At 45.6% G+C, this 20763-nt stretch overlaps 3 protein-coding genes and 1 pseudogene across 4 annotated transcripts in view; 3 read left to right on the forward strand and 1 right to left on the reverse strand.

Annotated features, from left to right (window-relative positions):
• The window catches only part of LOC109411881 (dedicator of cytokinesis protein 3), a 681785-nt gene that overhangs the window by 138182 nt on the left and 522840 nt on the right, over positions 1-20763 (forward strand). The gene's annotated exons all lie outside the window — the stretch shown is intronic.
• The window catches only part of LOC115262273 (small ribosomal subunit protein eS4-like), a 203078-nt pseudogene that overhangs the window by 32455 nt on the left and 149860 nt on the right, over positions 1-20763 (forward strand).
• Positions 6360-10905, reverse strand: LOC134287169 (uncharacterized protein K02A2.6-like). The gene has a single exon (XM_062848831.1). The coding sequence runs from the start codon at positions 10815-10817 to the stop codon at positions 6543-6545; it is 4275 nt and encodes a 1424-aa protein (XP_062704815.1). The 5' UTR covers positions 10818-10905; the 3' UTR covers positions 6360-6542.
• Positions 16338-20761, forward strand: LOC109412716 (4-hydroxybenzoate polyprenyltransferase, mitochondrial). Its single transcript, XM_062846549.1, has 2 exons — positions 16338-17675; positions 20364-20761. The coding sequence occupies exons 1-2, from the start codon at positions 16578-16580 to the stop codon at positions 20604-20606; spliced, it is 1341 nt and encodes a 446-aa protein (XP_062702533.1). The 5' UTR covers positions 16338-16577; the 3' UTR covers positions 20607-20761.

Genomic DNA, 20763 nt, shown 5'->3' on the forward strand with positions numbered 1-20763 from the left:
GAAGTCGTCGCTTGAAGCACATGCGAAGTTGCAGCTGTGAAGTAAATATTCCAATGATTGGCGATTGTTGGCGATGCAAAATTTCACCTTAACATGATTTTGTGCGTGAATGGGAATCAGTTACACTGCATGTGAGATGATGCGGTTACGTACGTGTTTGAACCACACAGCAAAAAATAAATGCAACCCGCCCGATGTAACTCAATCTGATGTACTGAATAATCAATGTAATCACGATTCCTATGTACGATAACATCGTTTTGATGTAAAATCCGAGGGGGTCGACACCCAAGAAACAGAACTAGCTGTATAACAGTTTCTTAAGCTAAGGTTTGCTTAAGAGTGGTTTGTTCCACTGTTGTAGAGCAAAATTGTTCGTTGGGCAATAACCAATTTGCTTCAATTTCCGTGCGATAAGCCGTAATTTTCTTTGATTTTCTGAATTATTCATTATTGTTTCCATTATACCGAATATCGATTCGATTTTCTCGGATTTTTCTCATTTTCTGCCATTTTCCAAGTTACAATCGATTTTATGCTATTTATTTTCAGCAAAATGGTAAAAATGGAACATATCTGAAAAATCGAATAAAATGAAAAAAATCGTTCGGAAATCGGCGAAAATTGACGCTGAAAACGGCTAACATCTCTTAAAATTTTACGACGTCGCGACGCCACGTCGAAAATTTTGACAACTCTTCCAGGTAAACAATCAGCAGCGTCGGCTGATGCGTCGGCCATCAGCTGGTCGATCAGCAGTTGGAATTGCTGAAATTACCGAATTCAACAACGAATCACCTCGAAAATATGGGATATGTTGTTATTGAGAAGACGTATTTGCAAGATAATATCATCATATCATTCTGAGGATTAAAACGAGGATTAAAATAATGCGTAGACTATGTAAACAACAGTCACATCCGTGATCAGCTGTTGTTTATAAACAAACTCCATCCGGAAGAAAAGGGAGAACAAAACAAAATTGAGAAAATTTGACATTTTTGTTCAGGGATGTGGATCGATTTCGTTCGATTTTATGGGGATAAGCCAACATTATAATCGATTTTATCGGATATTTCGGATATGGTTGATTTTGATCGATTTTCTATTAATTTCTTCAGTTTTGTTGAAATTATGAAAAATATGTGATTCCTTGTAGGTTTTGGTCAAAAATCTAGGATATCGGGAAGAGTAATAGAGTTAATAAACTATAGAGGACGAATGTCGCTGCTGTTCCCTTTGTTCACGTTCGGAAACATGTCGGGTATCTATCTGTCAAACTGCATACTTTTTCGCTTTGACACTTATAGCCCGGCCTATCTCCGTCAGCAAGAGATGTTTCGGCAGCGACGCCAGCGACATTCTTCCTCTATAGTTTATTACCTCTATTGGAAGAGTCGTCCCCCTCGGTAAAATCTTTTGTTCTTATGTGTACATCGTCCTGTGTAATATTCATGCAACCGACGGATTATTCTGATTGCAGCAGTTCAGATGTAATATTACACAACAGTTTTTGCCTTTCTCGTACACCAAGGTGTACCGAAAGGCTATATGTTCACTCCAAAACCGAAAATTTGATAGAGCCTCCGGAGGGGTCAAGTCTTATATACCAATCGACTCAGCTCGACGAATTGAGGTGATGTCTGTGTGTGTGTATGTGTGTGTGTGTGTAAGTGTGTGTGTGTGTATGTGTGTGTACAAAAAAACTCACATCACTTTTTGGCAGTAAACCTCAACCGATTTTATTGACCGACGGTTCATTCGACGCGGAATCTGGTCCCATTGTTTCCTATTGAAAATGGTTCAGATCGGTCCAGCCGTTCCGGAGTTATGGCCATTTAGGTGTTCCGGACCGGTACCCCAGGAAGGGGCCAGATATGAAAACGCTACAGACCCATCCATGCGGCACATCAAACTACGGCATTTTCGATAACTTGATGAATGGTAAGCAGAAAAATAGTCTCAGACCATATCTGAACCGGTAGTGTCCCGGAACCGGTTCCGGGTGTCCCGCCGGAAGTGACCAAACATAAAAGTGAACTGAACCCATGCATGCGACATATCAAACCGCGGCTTTTTCGATAACGTGGTGAACAGTAAGCAGGAAAACATTCTCAGATCATATCGGAACCGGTAGTGTTCCAGAACCGGTTGCAAATGTCCCGCCGGCAGTGGCCAAGTATTAAAGTTAACCAAACCCATGCATGCGACATATCAAATAGTGGCTTTTTTGATATCCTGATGAACAGTAAGCAGGATAATATTCTCAGACCATATCTGAACCGGTTGTGTCCCGGAACCGGTTCCGGGTGTCCCGTCGGAAGTGGCCAAATATAAAATTGAAATAAAACCATGCATGTGACATATCAAACCACAGCTTTTTCGATAACCGGATGAACAGTAAGCAGGAAAGCATTCTCAGACCATATCGGAACCGGTTCCGCCGGAGGTGGCAAAGTATAAAAGTTAATTAAACCCATGCAAGGGACATATCAAATCGTGGCTTTTTTGATATCCTGATGAACAGTAAGCAGGAAAATATTTTCAGAACATGTCTGAATCGGTTGTGATCCAGAACCGGTTCCGGGTGTCCCGCCGGAAACGGCTAAATATAAAAGGGAACCAAACCCATGCAAGCGACACATCAAATCGCGGATTTTAAGGCATCTTGATTTGACAAAAAAAAGTGTCCGGGCATATTGGGAACAACCGGTAGTGTTCCGCAACCGATTACGGTTGCCCCATCGGAAGTGGTCAAATGTAAAGGAGAACCAAACCCATAAATTCGACACATTTAATGACTTTTTAGGTAAGCTGATGAACGGTTAACAAAATAAATCATAGTCCATACTTTGGAAAACCAATAGTGTTCCGAAACCGGTTCCAGGTGCCTCGACGGAAGTGGTCAAATGTATAAAAAAAAAACCAAACGCATACACGTAGCACACTAAATAACGGCTTCTTCGATAACGCGAAGAACGGTCTGCAAGAAAATAGTCTCAGGTCAGTAGTGTTCCGGAACCAGATGCGAGTGCCTCGCCGGAACTGGCAAAATGCACGAATGAACCAAACCCATACATGCATTACATCAATTTGCGACTTTTTAGGAGAACTGATTAATAATTTGCATGAAACTAGTCTAAGACCACATCAGGGACAATCGGTAAGTGGTAAAATGTGAACCGAAAGTTGTAAATGTGAAATTGAATCAAATCCATGCGTGTCGTACCATAAAACCACGCTAATTCGACAATGATTGCTGTCAAATTACCTGTGTAAACTTTCAATTCGATAAACTAACTCTATTTTAGTTTGTTTACCCAAGTAACCACTAAGCCGTAAAAATTGGCACCAAGTTGGTTCTATATCCACATGAAGAGCAATGTTAACAGAGCTCATTAGAACTACATCCTATAATAGATCTGCTTAAAAGCCAATTTTGGCGAAATATTCGGCTGATATACGGCCAGCTTCAATCTGCGTACCGAGTCTCTGGTGAAAGAGTTGTCAAAAATGGATCAAGAAAAAAGAAAAAAAGTTATTTACTTTCTTTATTTTTTTCTCCGAATGTTTTCCATCGAAGTCTACTTTTCTTCGATTTTTACGGCCTGATCCAGATTCGATCTGATGTCCTCGGGGTTGTTAGTCTTAAGTGGATGTCGTCACGTTTCTCATCTGCTCCATCAATGCACCAAGAGATCGGTTTGCTCAGCACCGTATTTAAGGAAAAGAAGGCAACAAGTTGGGACAGCATTGATGTTTCGATCCGAATGTTCCGGATGATCCGATGTTCGGATCTGAAATCGGGCACAATGTGGCCGCATTGGAAATGTATAAAATGGTTTTATGGAGGGTGGAGAGATCTGTAGGAGATGCAGCTATAGGGAAGTTTGGGAGGTTGATGAGGTTCCGTAACAAGAGGAATAAAAATGGGGCCCATCGATTAGTTTTGGTGTTCGTCTGTAGGAAAAACGATTGAAACTCCACAGGTAAACATCCGACGAGACATCCGATGCATTTATATCATAATCGAGGAAGCAGCTATACATTTTCTGTTTCCATTTAATGCTTGAAGTGTCCGACGACAAGCTTCCACCGCCCTATCGATCGTACGAAATTTCCGAGGACATTTTATTGTTTTGCTTCGGTTCAGTTTTGTTTTGCTTGAAATCAGCTTTGATTGATGTAAACGTCATGCACGCCAAGCCTTTTAACAGCACTGTCAGGCTTCTTATTTGGCTGATAGACACTGGGTTTACAAGCACTATAGCATAGCGTCATATACTAATATACGGCTCATTTCAGTGCTTACTATTTATAATGCCTGAGAGCATTTGAAAATTTCCTACTGAGCCTATTGACACGAAAAAGCTGCTGTATGACCTTTAGACCGCTTACGCTAGTGCTTAGTGGTTACTTGGGTAGATTGTATGATTTGTTTTTGAACACAAATCTTACAGATATTGTGGTGGTATGAATTGATAGCTTGTACATTTTACGATTGTTGACTTCCGAGGTTCACTGCGGTTGATCACCAAACGGATCAGGTGTCGGAATGCACCAAATTAGAACTTTCAGAAGTAGCAGCTGCACGAGGAGCCGCTGCGGGTGTAAGTAACATCACAATATCGTATCATTCGTATTTACAGTGTATTACACTGTGACATTTGATCATTTTTTTAATTCGACAAATTTCGAATGAGCGGGGTACAAGTTAAAAAGTGTCTTATTAAGGAGTGATGAATACGCGGGGTTTGACAGTACATCAAATAGCAGCTTTTTTGATAACTTCTTGTTCTTCTTTATAGCTCGACGTTCGCATTGGAACTTGGCCTGCCTCTCTTCTACTTAGTGTTCTTTAGAGCACTTCCACAGTTAATAATTGAAGGGTTTTCTTTGCCCGCCATTGCATGAATGTGTATATTGTGAGGCAAGTTCAATGATACACTATGCTCAGAAAGTCGAGAAAATGTTCCCGACCGGAACGGGAATCAAACCCGCCGTTTCCTGATTGGCGATTCATAGCCTTAACCACTAGGCCAACTGGAGACCCTTTTTGATAACACGATGATCGATTCGTAAGAACATAGCCTCAGACCATATTTTAGACAACCGGTAGTGTCCCGAAACTAGTTCTGGGTGTCCCACTGGAAGTGGTCAAATGTAAAAGTGATTTGTACTCATGCATAAGATAAATCAAATCGTGGTTTTTTAGGTAACCTGATGAACGTTAGCAATGATATTGCCTCAGACTATATTTGGGAGACCCGGTGGTGCTCCGGAACCTGTTCCGGAAAGTAACCAAATGTACCATGCGACACATCACATCACGGCTTTATTAATAATCTGAGGAACTGTTAAGTAGAAAATAGGCTCACACAACATTAGAGACTACTGGTAGGGTTGCACAACCAGTGTTTGATGCTTCGCCGGAACTACGAAAGTAAATAAAATCAATGCAAGCGATAAATATGTGTAAGAGAACAAAACCTTGACATATTAAACCCACATACAAACAGACGTCTCACTATACTCACTACGTTCCTGTTTTTAACGGTCAATAAAATATAACCTAGAATGTGCAGAAAAAACTTAATCGAAGACCGCAAAGAGATCTGTGAATGTGTAAAAACTTATATCTTAGCTTGTTAGTATCGTCTTGATATTGATCAGTTCCCAATGTTAGTGAAGGTACTCAAGCAGTCAACTGAGAAATCTGATATTATTCAGCTCTGCTTTTACGCTGAACACAACGTCGGAGTATGTGCCATCATTAAGTTTTAAGTCAATTCAATGATGGCTTTGATAAAATGCTTGCTTTTCTTAAAAAATATCAGGATTCAGGAACACTTTGACTTACGTCGACGGAAAGATCGTGAGAACATATACGACGAGAAAGGCACTATCACCTCTAGGTGGATTAATTTGGGTTTTTCTGTGTAGGAGCGATTCTCGATTCTCGAAACGCCGTAGTTTACATTATAAATCTAGATTGAGTTTAAATAAAGGCGAAAGTAACATGAGAGAGTTCTCTTCATCGACTCTCTCTTCTTCAAATTAAAGTGACAAGATGCAAGTATGGTTAAACTTTTTGGTCATGAATCGCTAGGTTGCGATGCAATCTAGCGTCTAAAGCCCAGTTTTGTGTTCAAAAGGAATCGCTCAAGATACTTCTTGATCAATTCCTGGCAGAAACTTTCTATGGTGACTGCCATTTGGACAGTCATTTCTTCCCAACTGCGTACTGCGATTGAATAAAAACCGGTTTCTTGGGCGATTCAGGCAAGGAATTTCTCATGCATCAAGATAGGCTGGAAAATTCCTTCTTGATATGTCCGGTAACTTCCGGAATGAAAATGTTTTTCTTGTAGTTCTTAAGTAGTAGTTGCTTTATTGGAAGCCAAACTTAGAATGAATCAACCAGTGCAGATTCCTCTGCTTATATAGTGGAGCAAAGGCTGCTATGATGATAAATTCGTATTTAGGGTATTATTCAGTTGACGTGTAAATCCATTGATTGCTGTGATCCAACATTTCCCCCCTTAAGGTTTCGTCATCCAATAGGGCTTGAACCGGGCTGGTAGTTGAATCATGCGTCGTCCTCTTTCTAGGATTGGAGTCACAGGTTGGGCTGGTTGTGGTTCATCAATTGCATTCGGAGTCGGAGTCGGTTCATCCTCGGTTTCATCGGTTCCAGCAGCTTCTCCATCCGACATATCATCCGTCAAGATAGAATCTTCCAGATTATTGAGAGGTGGGTCATCAAGCGGTTGAATTGCAGGTTGAACTTGAGGAGCGACATCCGCTGGAGCTTCTGTCGGGACCGTTAATCCAAATCCATCGAAGAATATGGAAAGTGCAGATGATTGGTTCTTTGGACTCTTGTCTGGAACACGACTCTTGAGTTGATTGGTGTGGGACCGTATTAAACGTTGTTGATCGTTCAGGAACACATTGTAGTTAACGTTCCCGATTTTCTCAATTACGGTTGCTGGTTCCCATCTCCAGGAATTCGTTGAATGAACCTTGGCATACACGGAATCGCCGTGCTGGAAATTCCTCTGGACTGCACCGTGCTTCTTATTGAAGGCGTCGTTTTGCTTTTTCCTGTTCCTGGATGCGGTTCCACGTTCACTCGGTCTGAGCATGGCTTGTATGGTACGAATAGGTCTTCCGAACATGATTTCCGCCGGAGATCTACCTTCCAGGTCATTGGTGGGCGTTGAGCGATATACTTGCAAGAAAGTGCACAGTGCTTCTTCTAGTGTTTCTCCCCCTGAGCGAATCTTGCGGAGGCTTCTCTTCAAAGTATCCACGAATCTTTCAGCTAGTCCATTTGATTGCGGGTGATATGGAGCGATGCGAATGTGATGGATTCCTTGACTGGTGCAGAAAGTTTGAAATTCGTGACTTGAAAATTGGGTTCCGTTGTCTGACACGAGTACCTCTGGAACACCGAATGTAGCGAAGGTTTGATTCAGTAATTTGATTGTTGCTCTTGATGTCGTTGACTTGGTTACATGAACTTCTGGCCACTTGGAGTAGGGATCTGCTATCACGAGGAAATAGACTCCATCCACTGGACCAGCGTAATCGATGTGAATCCTCGACCAGGGTCTTGAAGGTACAGGCCAGGATTCCAATGTTGTCTTTGTAGGAGCCTTTCCTGCCGTTGCACACGGTGTACAGCGCTTGACGTAGTCCTCAATTTCTTGATCGATTCCGGGCCAGTATACAAAACTCCTTGCTATGGACTTCATGCGAACTATTCCCGGATGACCTCGATGAAATTGCTTCAGGATCCTTCGTCGAAATTCGTCAGGAACGACAACTCTGTCACCAAACATTATGCATCCGTCGACAATGGTGAGTGACTCGCGTCTGTGATAGTACGGTTGAACTGCAATGGGGAGATCCTTGGAACAGTTTGGCCAACCTTCACGGATGTGTTTAGAAACGGTTTGGAGTGTGGTGTTTGTTGATGTAGCCTTCCGCAGTGCTGCAAACGAAACCGGAACCTTTTCTGCTGCGTCGGAGAGAATGCTTGAAAGATCTTCCTCAAGGTTGACCGCTGCGATTACGTATTCTTCCTCTGGCTGATTGGTTCGGTTGATGAGCCGTGACAGCAAATCTGCACATCCGAAATCGTTCGTTGATACATATTGAATCTCGAAATCGTAGTTCAGCATTGTGAGTGCCCATCGTTGTAGTCGATTTGCAGTGTGTAGCGGAATACCTTTCTTGGAACCGAAGATGGACAGCAGTGGTTTGTGGTCCGTCAGTAATGTGAAATGCCGACCGAGTAAGTATTTATGGAACTTCGTTACCGCATATATTAACGCCAGTGCCTCCTTCTCCGGTTGTCCATAGTTCCGTTCCGCAGGTGCGAGCGTTCTTGAAGCGTGCTGTATTGCCTTCATTTTGCCATCGGGAAACTGGTGAAAGATAACCGCGCCGATCCCTGTGTTTGATGCATCAGCTGCTACGATGATCGGTAGTTTTGGATCGTAGTGTGTCAAGAGCAAGTTTGATTGAAGTGTTTTCTTGAACTTGTCAAAAGCGTCCTGGCATTGTGGAGTCCATTGCCATTTTGATTCCTTCTTCAACAGCTGATCCATCGGGTGGCGCAATTCGTGTAGGTTGCGCACGAATCGTCCGTAGAAGTTGATAGCTCCAAGATAGGACCGTAGTTCCGGAACGTTGGTTGGAGGTGGAATGGCTGCAATGGTCTTCACTTTCTCCGGATCAGGGCGGATGCCCTGACTGTCCACTACGTGTCCCAAGTAACCGAGTTGAGTTTGGAAAAATCGGCACTTCTCAGGTTTAACGTGGAAACCGTACTCCTTGAGGCGCTTGAAGAGCAGATTGAGTGATTCTGCGTGTGACTTCATGTCCATGCTGAATACGATAGCGTCGTCGATGAATGTTCGTACACCAGGAATATCCGCAATCATTCCGTCCACCAGGCGTTGGAATGCCCCCGGTGCTGATTTTACCCCTGGAGCGAGGCGGTTGAACCGGAACAGTCCACGATGGGTATTGATGGTGAGGAGCTTCTTGGAGTCGTCATCTACTTCAAGCTGCAGGTACGCGTCGGAAAGATCAATTATGCTGAAGACGGTACTGCCGTTGAGCTGCGCGAATATTTCCTCCGGCGTCGGAAGCGGGTAGTGATTGGCCTCGAGTGCTTCGTTGAGTCCCGTTGAGTAGTCCGCGCAGATGCGAACTCGGCCGTTTGGTTTGCGTACTGCCACAATAGGAGCAGCCCACTCGGAAAAGTCGACGGGTTCAATGATGCCCAACGTTTGCAATCTTGTGAGTTCGGCATCGACCAATGGAACGGTGTTGAAAGGAACTGGCCGCTTGGGGCAGAAAACAGGCTTTGCATCCGGCTTCAGGAAAAGCTTCACCTTCATTTTCTTGCAATGCCCCAGAGAATCGTCGAAAACGTCCTTGTGCTTCACTTGGAATTCACGGATTTGCTGATCGATCGTCTTCGTCCTGACTTGATTGCAGACCGAATCGATGGGAACCGACCACAGCTGGAACAGCTCGATCCAGTCAATGCCCAGCAGGTTGAGGTTTGCAGCCGTTGTGACGAAACATCTTCCTTCAGCAGTCTTACCGTTGATACTGACTTCGCACTGGAATTCTCCTAGCAATTGGAGAGGTTTTCCGGACGCATTCATCGCTTCAATCGTTGGTTTCTTGATCGCTGGTTTTCCGAGGTAGTTCCATGTTTGTTGTGAGATCACTGTGATGTCGCTTGCTGTATCCAGTTGTAGCTTGGTCGCCACGCCGTTGATGAATGTGGGCACGTATTTCCGTTTGCTGGAGTGTTGAGCGATGTGATTCACTATGTAAACGCCACGGGTTTTCGCTTGACGGAATTTCTTGGACTTGGTCATTGGTTGTTTCTCCTTGGCTGGAACTGACTTCGGCTTGGATAGGCAGCCACAGTAGCCTTCCTTGTGGCCAACACGATTGCACTGTTTGCACTGATGATCCGAGAAAGGACAATCCCGAACATAGTGCATTTGGCCGCATTGCCAGCAAGGTGTACGAGGAACTTTACCTTCCGGCTTCGAAGACTGCTGTTGACGTGAATTTCCCTTCTTCTCCTGGACGGCGTGCACTGATGATTTCGAACTTGATTGATGCTCGATGATGGATGTGTCCGCCTTCAAATTGATGAGCCGTTGATAGTCGTCAATGAGGTTCTGGAGAGTAACGGGATTTTCTGGTGTCTCGCCTTCGATCCGGGAAAGTAGCCTGGTTCGGATGTCGGTGTAACTATGACCTTTCAGACCACAGACAAACACCAAACACTTGAATTGGTCAATTTTCATGTTTTTGAAATCGAAATCCTCACATGCTCGATTCACCTTGCCTCCGTAGCTGATAATGTCTTCGGCTTCTGACTTGACAAGCTGCAGGCAGTGGAAACGCTTGTTGAATGTTGAGGTTTGAGCTCCAAAAATTTTCTTGAGGATTTCGACGGTGTCCGCAAAATTGACATGCTTGGAAAGCTTCGGCAGAATGTAGTTGACGTATCGGGTGTGCGAGGGTGTATCCAACTTCCTTAGCAGCAATCGTACCTTGGCGGCATCTTCCAGATTCTTGGCATCCGAATCAAAGAGGTCCACGTACCGGCTGTACCACTTGTCAAAAGTAATTCCATTTTCCGGATCGAAAGAAAACTCACTGATGTTCGTAGCCAAGGCTTCTAGGATTTGCTCCGGGTTACTGGGTGTTGGTTGCGCCAGCTTCTGTAGGAGTTCCGCCATCTGGAGTATTGCTTGCTGAAGGTCTGCCATTGCTTCGGGTTCTTGAAATCTCGTCGCCAAATTGATATGTCCGGTAACTTCCGGAATGAAAATGTTTTTCTTGTAGTTCTTAAGTAGTAGTTGCTTTATTGGAAGCCAAACTTGTTGGAAATCATAGCAATCGTATGATGCATTTGAATTCCATCATAGTACATAAGGCAAATGTCGGTTGCTATGTACATAATAAATAACAACTGCATGGCAACCGTTGGGGTATAAATATCGCTCTGGTCCCTGGGAGCAACTCAGTTTCTTTTCCACCTAATAAACCACCAGTTATAGTGCTCTTGTAAAACGTGTTTCTCTTCAGGTTATTGGCCCAGTCACGCCAACCTAAGAGCAAAAAGTGAAAAATCTCAAGCCCGTTCTAGAAACCAGGATGTCCAGTGCGAAGAAGGCAGGAATCGTGCAGTTTGCCGGCGAAGGCTACGACACGTGGAAGTTTCGAGTGGAGACTCAGCTTTCGGCGCACGGAGTGAAGGAAGCCATCACGAACGACCCCCCGGAGGAAGGCGCAGCGAAGGTGGCGTTTCTGGAGAAGGACGAGAAGGCGAAAGCGCTGCTGGTGGCGTACATTGCGGACAGCCACCTGGAGTATATTCGCGACAAGCAAACCGCGAAAGCGATGTGGACGTCGTTGGCAAATACCTTCGCGAAAAAAGGTTTTGCTGCCCAGACGTACATCCGGCGGTCGATGGCGTTGTTGCGAATGGAGGAAGGAACACCACTGGCGGACCATTTCCGTCGGTTCGATGAGCTGGGACGACAGCTGAGGGATGCCGGTGCCACGGTGACGGAGCTCGACATGGTGAGCCAGCTGTTTATTTCGTTGCCACCTAGTTACGATGTGGTTACCACTGCGATGGAAAATTTGGACGATCAACAATTAAACCTCGGGACCGTCAAAGCACGCCTTCTAGCGGAGGAGCAAAAGCGTTCTGGACGAGATTCCGGTACGAGTGCAGCGAGCGGTTCGAATGGAGTGGTGTTGGCGGCCAAATCCGGAAATCGGCGTGGGAAGGCAACGAAATTCCCAGGAAAATGCTACCATTGCGGAGAAGTGGGGCATAAGAAGTTTGCCTGTCCCAAGGTGAAAAATCATCCGGATCGGGCGCAGGTAGCGAGACTCCCGGTCGACAAAGAAGTGGCCCTTGTTTCCGGAGCAACGGTGTCCCTCGAGCAGGACGAAATCGAGTGGGTGCTGGACTCGGGTGCAAGTTGCCACATGGTCAGCGACGAAGGATATTTCCAGGAGATCCATGTGATACGGGAACCACTTCACATCGACAGCGCGAAGGATGGTGAGGTTCTGGTAGCATCCAAGGAAGGAACCGTGAAAGGCAAGTCACTCGTTGGAGAGCACCGATACACGTTGTCATTCAGCCACGTGTTGCTTGTCAAGCAGCTGAAGTATAACCTGCTGTCGTTGGCGCGGCTACTGAAAGCGGGTGTGCACGTCGAATTCAAGCCGGATTGTGCCGTTCTGACGAAGGACGGCGATACTATCGGTGTGGCGAGAGCGAAAGGTAATCTTTTTTACCTGCGGATGAACCGGCTACCGAATGGAACGGCGTTGGCGGCGGATAGCACTCCGGACCTGGGGCTGTGGCACAAGCGGTATGCGCATCTCAGCTTCAAGAATGTGCTCAAATTGAAGAATGCCAAGATGGTGACAGGACTGGATGGTATCCATGGTGACGCAAAGTTTTGTGACACATGCGCAGAAAGCAACATGGTGAGGCTGCCATTCAACGGAACGAGACCGCAGACTCGATGGCCATTGGAGCGTGTGCACACGGACGTGTGTGGACAAATCACACCGACGACGGCGGATGGTTATCGCTATTTCCTATCGTTCGTGGACGATTACACGCACTTCGGAGTCGTTTACCTGTTGAAGAGGAAGGATCAGGTGTTCGATTATTTCAAGGTCTACGAAGCGATGGCGACGGCTAAATTCGGGACAAAAATAGCAAGCTTGCGGTGTGATCTTGGACGTGAGTATTTCTCAAATCAGCAACTGGCCTACTACGAGGAAAAAGGGATCCAAGTGGAGTCAACGGTCGGGTACACCCCGCAGCATAATGGTGTGGCGGAACGCTTTAACCGCACCATAGTGGAGAAAATGCGAGCAATGCTGACGGAGTCGGGTGCACCGAAGTACCTTTGGGGAGAAGCGGTCCTGAATGCTGTCTACGTTGCCAACAGAAGTCCGACTGAAGCAATCAAGGGAAACCAAACGCCTGCGGAACGATGGCACGGAGAGAAGCCGGATGTCACCAAGCTGAGAGTGTTCGGATGCCAAGCGTTTTCCTGGATACCGAAACAGAAAAGAGGTAAGCTGGACCCAACCGGACGGAAGTGTGTATTTGTCGGGTACGCACCGGCTGGATATCGCCTCTGGGATCAAGATTTCCGAAAAATGTTCGTGGCCCGTGATGTCCGCTGCAATGAGGCAGCATTTCCATTCAAGTCACCAAGTGAAGACATCGATCGTCGACTGGTTATTCCGGAGGAAGTATCACCGATTCCCGAGCAAGAGGGGGAAAATGAAGATGCTGGACCAGACGACAATGCTCAGGACGATGACCATGTCTCCGGTGGTTATTCCACTGCTGGAGAGGAGGACGACAACGAGGAAGGCGCAACCGCACTCCCGCCACAATCAGAAAGGAACGCACCACGTGATGATGTTCCGAGGTCCAGTGGTCGGGAGTGCAGGAGACCAGGTTGGTTTTCTGATTTTATTCCGTATAGAGCGCTTTCTGCTGCTGTAAATTCCATACAGGTTCCCGAACGTTATTCCGATGTCGATGGTCATCCGCACGAGCCTGAGTGGAGGCAAGCGATCGATGAAGAGCTGGCAGCGTTGCAGAAAAACCGCACATGGACCGTGGTTCGATGTCCCGCCGAGGTACAGCCCGTACCGTGCAAGTGGGTGTTCAACGTGAAGACCGATGCTGATGGACGTCCTACGCGCTACAAGGCGCGGCTGGTAGCTAAGGGCTACGCACAGAAGAAGCACATCGACTACGAGGAGACATTTGCGCCGGTGGCGCGGCTGGCTACCATCCGAACTCTCCTGGCACTTGCAACGACGAACGGACTGAAGATTCACCAGCTAGATGTCAAGACTGCCTTTCTGAATGGGAAGCTCAACAAGAAGGTGTACATGCAGTGTCCAGAGGGGGTGGTCCTACGTCCTGGAGAAGTCTGCCTACTACATCGAGCGCTTTATGGTTTGAAGCAGTCGCCGAGGTGCTGGAACAGTCATCTGAACGAGTTCCTGACAACGTTGGGATTTACGCGATCGAAGTACGACTATTGCCTGTATGTTCGGATTACTGGCGACAACACGGTGTACATCGTAGTATACGTGGATGACCTTCTGATTGCTGCCAGGAACGATGTCGAAATCGAGCGAGTGAAGAATGTGCTGATGCGGAAGTTTGAAATGACGGACATGAAGGAGCTGCACCACTTCCTGGGCATTAAGATCACTCGAGATCTGGATCGAGGATTAACGAAGCTGTCCCAGTCGGGGCATATCGACAAGATTATTGGTCGTTTTGGCATGGAAAACTGCAATCCCGCCAAGACTCCAGCAGAACCCAAACTGCAGCTGAAGCGAGGAGATGGAAGATGTCCGTATCCCTACCGCGAGCTGGTCGGTAGTCTCATGTACATCATGATGGGCTCTCGACCGGATCTTTGTTTCATCGTTGGCTACTTGGCGAGGTTTCAAGATGCTGCTGGTGAAGAACACTGGAAGCATGCCAAGCGAGTCCTACGGTATCTGCAAGCAACGAAAAACATGGAGTTAGTCTACCGAAGAAATCCAAGAGAACCAATGGTCGCTGCCTACGCCGATGCAGACTACGCAAGCGATGAATCCGATCGCAAGTGCGTCTCTGGCTTTCTGCTGAAGGTTCACGGAAACACAGTTGCCTGGTCATCGAAGAAGCAGTCTACTGTGGCAATGTCTTCTACCGAAGCCGAGTACGTTGCCATGAGTTCCTGCGTAAGTGAGACGATATGGTTGGCCGGGTTGATGGCCGATCTTCAGCCGGATGCCCTGCCGTATCCGGTACCAATATATGAGGACAACCAAGGAGCGATTGCGATGGCTGAACGAGAGGAAACGAGGCGAGTCAAACACATTGACGTGAAGTACCATTTCATCCGAAATGTTGTTGCCGACGGTAAGGTGAAGTTGGTATACGTTCCGACTCAGAAGCAGCAAGCCGACATCCTCACGAAGTCCCTGCCCGCTCCAACGTTCGTAGCTTTAAGGAATAAGTTAGGAATAGAAGGAATCAATTGAGAGGGGGTGTTGGAAATCATAGCAATCGTATGATGCATTTGAATTCCATCATAGTACATAAGGCAAATGTCGGTTGCTATGTACATAATAAATAACAACTGCATGGCAACCGTTGGGGTATAAATATCGCTCTGGTCCCTGGGAGCAACTCAGTTTCTTTTCCACCTAATAAACCACCAGTTATAGTGCTCTTGTAAAACGTGTTTCTCTTCAAAACTTAGAATGAATCAACCAGTGCAGATTCCTCTGCTTATATAGTGGAGCAAAGGCTGCTATGATGATAAATTCGTATTTAGGGTATTATTCAGTTGACGTGTAAATCCATTGATTGCTGTGATCCAACACTTCTGATCTGCAAACAGCGCTTAAAGCGCAGTTTCGAGTTCAAAAGGAATTGCTCAAGAAACTTCTTGAGCGATTCCTGGCAGAAACTTTCTACGGTGACTGCCATTTGAATTGGGTTGTTTAGTGAATTAAATATTGCCATTTTCTTTAGCCTAATCGAAAGAGCTCATTTTTCTGAGTATTAGGTGATTTTATTGCGTTCCAATTCCTTTGTTTTGATGGTTGAATTAACAAAACAGTTTTAATTTCCGTGGATAGAATGACAGTTCAATCTATAAAGCGACAGTTCACCCCGACCAAAAAATTTTCTCCATACAAACTTTAAATGCATTTTAAAAATAGTTCCCGGTCACCAAAAATGATGAAATTTTGGATTTCGACTAATTTTTGGACGGAGATTCCGATTATGCAATAATCTGGATACCCCTAAAGAACCCAATTGTTATTTCTTCACAACTGCGTACTGCGATGGAAGAAAAACCGGTTTCTTGAGCAATTCAGGCAAGGAATTTCCCATGCATCAAGATAGGCTGAGGAATTCCTTCTGATCTGCAAACAGCGCTTAAGTGTAAAAAAGTTCGATTGAATTTGCAGAAGAAGAGAAGAAGAAGAAGAGAGAGTCGATGAAGAGAACTCTCTCATGTTACTTTCGCCCTTATTTAAACTCAATCTAGAAATTTTGTTCGAATGCTTTCGACCGCGTTGGAAAAACCTCCGATAAAAGAGATCTGCGAGAGAGAAATCCGAAAAAAGAAAATAAGAGTGAATTTCTCCTTTTCCTTGCATCTCTGCGACATTTTCCCATCATTCGCATTCGTCTCACGCTACGGAGAGCTGTCAGAATCGTTTTCGGCTTTTCTCGCTGCACCCTCCCATGTGTGGGTTAAGTAATCGTTCCGTCGGCTCCGCTCTGGTCAGTACTTTATTAAGCTCCTTCGGAAGTTTTCACGGGACTCCGGTGACACAGTGCGCCGTCGTCGGTGGTTTACGCCGCGGTGCGCGAGTTCAGTGTGGGTTGATGGGATTTTCGGCGGAATGATGTGCTAGATGGTGCTCTCCCGATCAGAACAACACTGAGGATTATGCTGAGAAAATTGGCCAGCAGTTCGGCGACGCGATGGATCACGACGCAGCACATCGGATCTCTGAGGCAGGATCCCGGAGGAGTGCACATCCGCCGGGGGCTGATTCTGTACCACCACCATCATCGACTGCAGACAGCTGTTAGCAGTGTTGGTGCAATTATTTGCTGGAAGGATGATTCACGGTGGAGTGCGAATAGCACCGGCTGCAGGAAGTTGACAAACTCACGGTGGCCGGAGTACAGGTTGCACCATGGTGCCTCCAAAGGCAAGAACTGGGAGCTAGTTTTAAGGGATTACAGTAGCAACATTAGTGATAAGAAACCGGAGCCAAAAAGTTTGCTAAAGAGGATAGTCCAGAGTCCGTACGGGAGGTTGATGCGGGTGGACAGGCCAATTGGGTCCTGGTTGCTGTTTTGGCCCTGCGGATGGAGCATAGCGCTGAGCGCACCGGCTGGATGCTGGCCGGATTTGTGGATGCTGACCCTGTTCGGGACGGGGGCATTCATCATGAGAGGAGCAGGCTGTACGATAAACGACATGTGGGACCGGGACATTGACGGAAAAGTGGCCCGAACCAAGACGCGACCGTTGGTCGCCGGAGAGTTGAGTGCAGCGGATGCGTGGTTCTTCCTAGGAGCTCAGCTGGGCGTCGGGCTGTTGATCCTGTTGGAACTGAATTGGTACTCGATCCTGCTCGGGGCAAGTTCCCTGGGGTTAGTCATCATCTATCCGCTGATGAAGCGGATAACCCACTGGCCGCAACTGGTCCTGGGAATGACCTTCAACTGGGGTGCCCTGCTGGGTTGGAGTGCCACCCAAGGCTCGGTCGATTGGTCTGCTTGCCTGCCGCTGTACGCGGCCGGTGTCTGCTGGACAATCGTCTACGACACGATCTACGCCCATCAGGACAAGGTGGACGACGCCTTGCTGGGAATCAAATCGACCGCGATCCGTTTTGGAGACAACACGAAGCTGTGGCTTAGTGGATTCACGACGGCAATGATCGGCGGTCTGGTAACGTCCGGAGTGGTGTGTGAGCAGACGTGGCCCTACTATTCGGCCGTCGGAGTGATATCGGCCCATCTGGCGCATCAGGTGAGTGCGAGGAAGAGGGACGAGGGGGGAAAGGTTAAGAAGTGTGGCGTAATGCTGACCGTGTAGAACGTGCGTCGTATTTGTTTATCAATTTCGTTGCTCTTTTTTGTGCTTTGAATGTTTGTAAACTGTTCGCAGTTAGTATTCCGGTGCAGTGGAACAGTAATTGTGTATACCTAATAGAAATAAAAGTCTGCCTTCTCTTTTGCGATAAAAAAAAATTGTGCCAATTTGGCATCATGAGCAATTTTACTTCAGTGCTGTTAAATATCACGGAATTTACGTGACTTTGACATTTGAATATTATGAGAATCACGCTACACGGCGTGAATAATCAGTGCATACCGCGGTTGCTAAATATAATGTAAAGAAGTCTATGATGTTTCGAGGCCTTGTTGTTCAAGATTTGGACCTCAAAAAATGTTGTCAGCTTTTCACAGGTGGTTTGATTTCATTCAAGATGTGGTGTTCGCGTGCGCGGTAAAGTGTGCTGACTTTTGAATTGATGATAGCACGGCGACACCCCTGCAGGAGGTCCTTCTGTTCTGAGATTTTTCACAGGAATTCCATCCGAGATTCCTCCAAGAAATCCTTCGCGATTTCTCCGCAAGTTTGTTCCAGGACTCCTCCTGGAGTTTGTTTGATTCCCAGGGAGTTCTTGATCATTCTCTGGGGATTCTTCCAAATCCAGGAGTTTCTTCTGAGATTCCTAAAGAGATTCCGTCTGGAATTCCTTCAAGAGCTCTTGCCAGGATTCCTCCAGAAAGTATTCCTGAGATTTTTCAGAGATTTCTTAAGGAATTCCTAGATTCCTTCAAAATTCTTTCCGAAATTTCACAGATACCTCCAGAAATTCTTCTAGGATTATTCCAGCGATTTTTCCTGAGATTCCTCCAAGAATTTATTCTATTGTTTCTTCACAAATTTATTATAAAATTTTTCTAGTTATGACTTCCTTCTCAGCAAGCTGCATCTTAGATTCTTTTTGGGATTCCTTCAAAAGTTCCTCTGGGATCCCTTCGGTGATTCCTAAAAGGTTCCTACAGGAATTCCTTCCTGGGTTTTCTTCCAGAGATTTCTTCTGGGACTTCAAAGGATTTCTTCCTGGAATTCTCACGAAGTTCTGCTGGGAATAATCCAGGATTTCCATCCTAGATTTTCCAAATAGTTTGTTTATTTTGGAATGTCTTTGGACGTTTTTTTTACTTCCAAATGATATAGCTGGAAATTTCCGGGTATTCCCGGGTTATCCCAGCAAATTTTTCCGGGGTTCCTCCAGGACTCCTTCCAAAATTCAGTCATGGATTCCTTCCAGGAATTCCATGTAAGATTCCTGCCGGAGTTCCTTCTGGAATTTCTTCAGGAATTCTTTCTGAGATCCTTCCAGGAATCCTACAACACATTCTTTCAGAATTCTTCCTTCCGGCATTCTTTCAGTAACTACTTCTAGGATTGCTTCTTAAATTCCTTCCGGGATTCCTATGGCAATTCCAGTTGGAACTTCTTCTAGGATTCCTCCAAGATCTTTTTCCAGTACCAGGATTCCTCCAGGAGCTCTTAGAATTAAGGAAAATGCGTGTAGCTAGGAATGAATTTCCGCAATAATTATATAAAGACTACTATGCTAGACATGCTTTAACACTCCTCAAGCGTAGTTTTCTTGATCAATTTTAATCCAGATGAGTCTCTGAAGGTACATATTTTTTGATAAAGGCTTCGTCATCATATTGACTGTTTGCTCAGCCGTAGGGCAATATTCTACGTCGATTGCTCCGTTTTTCTTCAAATCTTTCGTGAATGCGTATTTTGTATCAATATGTTTTGATAGTTTCTCAACTCTTTCGTTCTCCAGTTGGTGTATGCAGCTTTGATTATCCTCCATGATCTTGATCGGCTCATTGTTCTCACCAAAATCGGCCAGTCATTTCTTCAACCACATTAGTTCCTGAAAGGCTTCAGCTAGAGCAACGAGTTCAGCTTCGATTGATGATAACGCCACACAGTTCTGTTTGCGAGCGGCCCATGAAATCAATCATCCACCGAAATATACGAGATATCCTGAGTTGGGTTTCCTGTCGCTGATATTGCCTGCCCAGTCCGCTTCCACGAAATACAGTAGACGTTTGCTCGGTGCAAACGCTTTTCTGCAATGCTTTTTAACTGCAAGTCCGCTAAGTGCAACAATTTTGCACCGCTATCTGTCAAAACGAAATGTCAACAGGGATGCGATATTTTTCGTATGCACTTTTGTTGCATTGCGATGATTTCCGAATGCACATTGGCTGCATTCTGCAGCGACTGACAGTTCTTTGACGTCTGTCAGTTGTTGCAGTTATCGAATTTCATTTGGTAAGTGAAACGTAAACATGTTGCAGTTATCGAACGTCTACTGTATTTACATGCATTCCTTATGGGATTAGCCATAACTGGTACACTATGGCGAAATAGGGTGCAAAGAAGCGGAAAAGTTAAGGAAAATGAATTATTTCTATCGCAATTTGCGCAAATTTGTGAAGTTTGAATGATTGCAGCCATCTTTTGTGATCGTGATCTGTTGTTCACGATTTTTTTCTTCTTGATTTGCATCATTAAAGGTTGAAAACTTGAAAATCAAATATGGCGAATTTGAAGTACTATAGCCATAACTGGTACACTGAGCCTAATACAAGTCCTTTCGTTCATTTTCAGATCTACTCCCTCAACATCGACAACCCGACGGATTGCGCCACAAAGTTCATCTCCAACCACCAAGTTGGACTGATTCTGTTCCTGGGCATCGTCCTTGGCACCCTGTACAAAGGCTACAGTCAACAGCGGGCCGCCTCCTCGTCATCATCATCATCGTCGTCATCTGCTACCTCGTCGTCATCGTCAGGACTTCTTCTGGCCGCCGCCAACCATCATCAATCGGCGGCGAGGCAAGCCAGCTAAAAGCTGTCTCCATGGCAGCAGTCTGTGAGGTTTAATTTATATCTGCTGCAATTGTGCTTTAAAACTTTCAGGAAATTCAAATTGTGTCATATGATTTGAAGCATACAGTAGGCTACTAAATGTTTAATAAATTGGGATTCGATTATTTTAGTGAATA

This window comes from Aedes albopictus, chromosome 1 (assembly GCF_035046485.1).
Source record: "Aedes albopictus strain Foshan chromosome 1, AalbF5, whole genome shotgun sequence".
In the NCBI taxonomy this organism is placed as follows: Eukaryota; Metazoa; Arthropoda; class Insecta; order Diptera; family Culicidae; genus Aedes; species Aedes albopictus.